At 34.7% G+C, this 2,645-nt stretch overlaps 1 protein-coding gene across 1 annotated transcript; it reads left to right on the forward strand.

Annotated features, from left to right (window-relative positions):
- The first annotated feature begins 412 nt into the window (after positions 1–412).
- On the forward strand, positions 413–1,113 carry LOC124823162 (mitochondrial import receptor subunit TOM9-2). The gene has a single exon (XM_047295326.2). It carries the CDS (start codon positions 494–496, stop codon positions 788–790), a length of 297 nt encoding a protein of 98 aa, XP_047151282.1. The 5' UTR covers positions 413–493; the 3' UTR covers positions 791–1,113.
- Positions 1,114–2,645: the final 1,532 nt, after the last annotated feature.

The raw sequence follows: 2,645 nt of genomic DNA on the forward strand, positions 1-2,645 counted from the left end.
AGTATCTATGTATAATTCGACTGGTCAGATAAAACTGTATCTACTATCCGACCCATTACTTACACTGTTTAAAAAATATTCACAAATATTTTAAAAACCGTAAGGATATCCAAAAAAAAAATTATTTTATACATTTTTAAAATAAAATTAAAAAAAAAAAAAATATATATATATATATATATATATATATATAATTTAAATTAAATTAAATATAAATTAAAATTTAATTTTAATTAAATTTAATCTAATAAAATGTAATTTTATTTCATTTTTAATTAAATTTAATAAAAAAAATACATAAATTAATTTTTTATTTTATTTTTTTCGGGTTGGTACCCGACCTGAAGCGGATATTGTTCCCGGATTTTTTCGCCATCTACGAAACAGGGTATATCAAGGGTATAAGAAAAAGAAATTGTAGTGACAAGGAGTGCTTCAGAATTAGGGAGTGAGAACAAATTTGCAAACCCTAATTCCTTCATTTCCCTTTTCCATGGCGTCCCAAGGCAAAAGAGGTGGAGTATCGCTTCCTGCCAGGCCCAGCGATTCCAACTCCGTACTGGCCAAGATCTCGCGCTCCTCCATTGTCGTCCGTGGTAGGGAGGCTGCCGGCGACGCAGCCTTTGTGGCGAAGAAGCTCCTCCAAAGCACCGGCAAGGCGGCCTGGATCGCCGGCACCACCTTCCTCGTCCTCGTCGTCCCTCTCATTGTGGAGATGGACCGCGAGCAGCAGCTCAACGACCTCGAGCTCCAACAGGCCAGCCTCCTTGGCACCCCTGCCCCCAAATAAATACGAGGTTTTCTCAGATCCGTTCCTTCCATTTCAAACCACTCGCTGCATGCGCTTCTGCCTGCTTCTAGGGTTTCCGCTTCCAATAATTTTACCTTTCTAGATTTTGATAAAAAGGAACACTTTCTGTGAGAAGTTTTTGTGTATTTTTACTGTTGATACTGTCATTAGTTGTTACAAAGTTGGTCGCCCGATTGTGATTTACCTGCTGTTTTTAATAGAATGATTATGTCTCACTATGCATTGAGATGCTTTATTTTGTCTGTGATGAACTTGAGAAGGGCCTCCTATGCTGAATAGAGTGATCGCATTTCATAGGTTTAGTCTTAGACTAGTTTCGTATTGCAGATCAAACTTAGTTACTGTTCTTATATTTTCTTTGAGTATTGTTTTTGAAAAAACGTTTGCTTATGATGGTTGTGCTTGTTATCGTTGGGGATTAGAAAGGGAAGGTGCTCGGATGCATGAGGAGCCCGAATTATTCTGTTGATTGTTGGGCACGGTTAAATTCTTAAATTAGACACAAAAATAAAAACAAAGGGTGGGGTTGAGTCAAATCAATAACTTGAAGTTATGATCATTTGGAAACCGATGGTCAATACTATAATTACTGAATGCTTATTGTTTAATTTGACCCACTTTGTGCCTGTGCCTGAAAATGGTATAGTCTTTGGTGGCTTCTTAGCTTCTTGGTGAGTTCATTCGAACCCAGCATGTAGAAACACCCTAGTTTTGGATTTAGCTTTAAGTAACCTTGGCTTATTCTCAGACAAGGTGGTTCTACCTTTTCTTGGATGGGATGGTTCTGATTTTATGGTCTGGTTGAACACAAGCTAAAAGTGCATCTGAAAGCATCTCCATTGGAAATACAGAGCTTTTTCTAGTAGAGAAGTTTTTTGTTTTCAAAAGCATTTCTGGCTTTGTATCTATCTAAACACCCTCTTAGTATTTTGTATTTTTTTATATAATCCTAATTCGAGTTTCATTCATAATGTCCTGTCAAAGTTTAAACTGCTTCATCTGATTCAAAAGTTATGCCATCGTCTACTGTTCTGTCACTTCATTCCTCTCTGTAGGCTCGGTGCTACCCAAACCCATTGCGTTTTTGTTATCTGGAAGATCTTGTCCACAAGATCTGTAGCACACAATTTGGTTGATGCATTCTGATGGTCCAGTTGGTTGTGACTAGCACCTCTAAGTGCCAACGAGCAGACGCTTATGGTGCATTGATTGATAAATTTTTATATTCTTGTTCACTATGTTAGTTCATATATGTTTTGGAATATGAGAAAATGGTGGAGAGGAAACCTTTTGCATCCTCTCGCCACGATTGGAGTATATCACGGTTTTGCTGTTCTCTAAAAGACTAACCTTAATTCACATCTCATATAGGAAAATGACACTTGAACAACCATTTTTGACAACATTTAGACACGCGCACACGTGTCAAAATCTGAGTGGTCCATTTTCATTTAATTTTTCCAACTGGACCACTCAGATTTTGACACGTGTGCGCGTGTCTAAATGTTGTCAAAAATGGTTGTTCAAGTATCATTTTCCTCTCATATAATGGAGGCTTTAACTGAAATTTATCAGTTTATCAGCACTAGTGCACTATGTTTTTAAAAAATAAAATTTAAATAAAATTACAAAATAATATATAAATTTTAATATAAATAAAATAAATATAAACTAAAATTTAATTTTAATTTAATTTAATTTAATAAAATATAAATTAATTTATTTAAATTTAATTTAATTAAATAAAATATATATTAAATTTTTTTTTAGGTAACGAATATATGTGAGTATAATAATATAATATTCACGTTCGATATTGGACAGAAATTGTATT

Source organism: Vigna umbellata, chromosome 8, assembly GCF_029865625.1.
Source record: "Vigna umbellata cultivar VRB3 chromosome 8, Vumbellata_1.0, whole genome shotgun sequence".
Classification (NCBI taxonomy): domain Eukaryota; kingdom Viridiplantae; phylum Streptophyta; class Magnoliopsida; order Fabales; family Fabaceae; genus Vigna; species Vigna umbellata.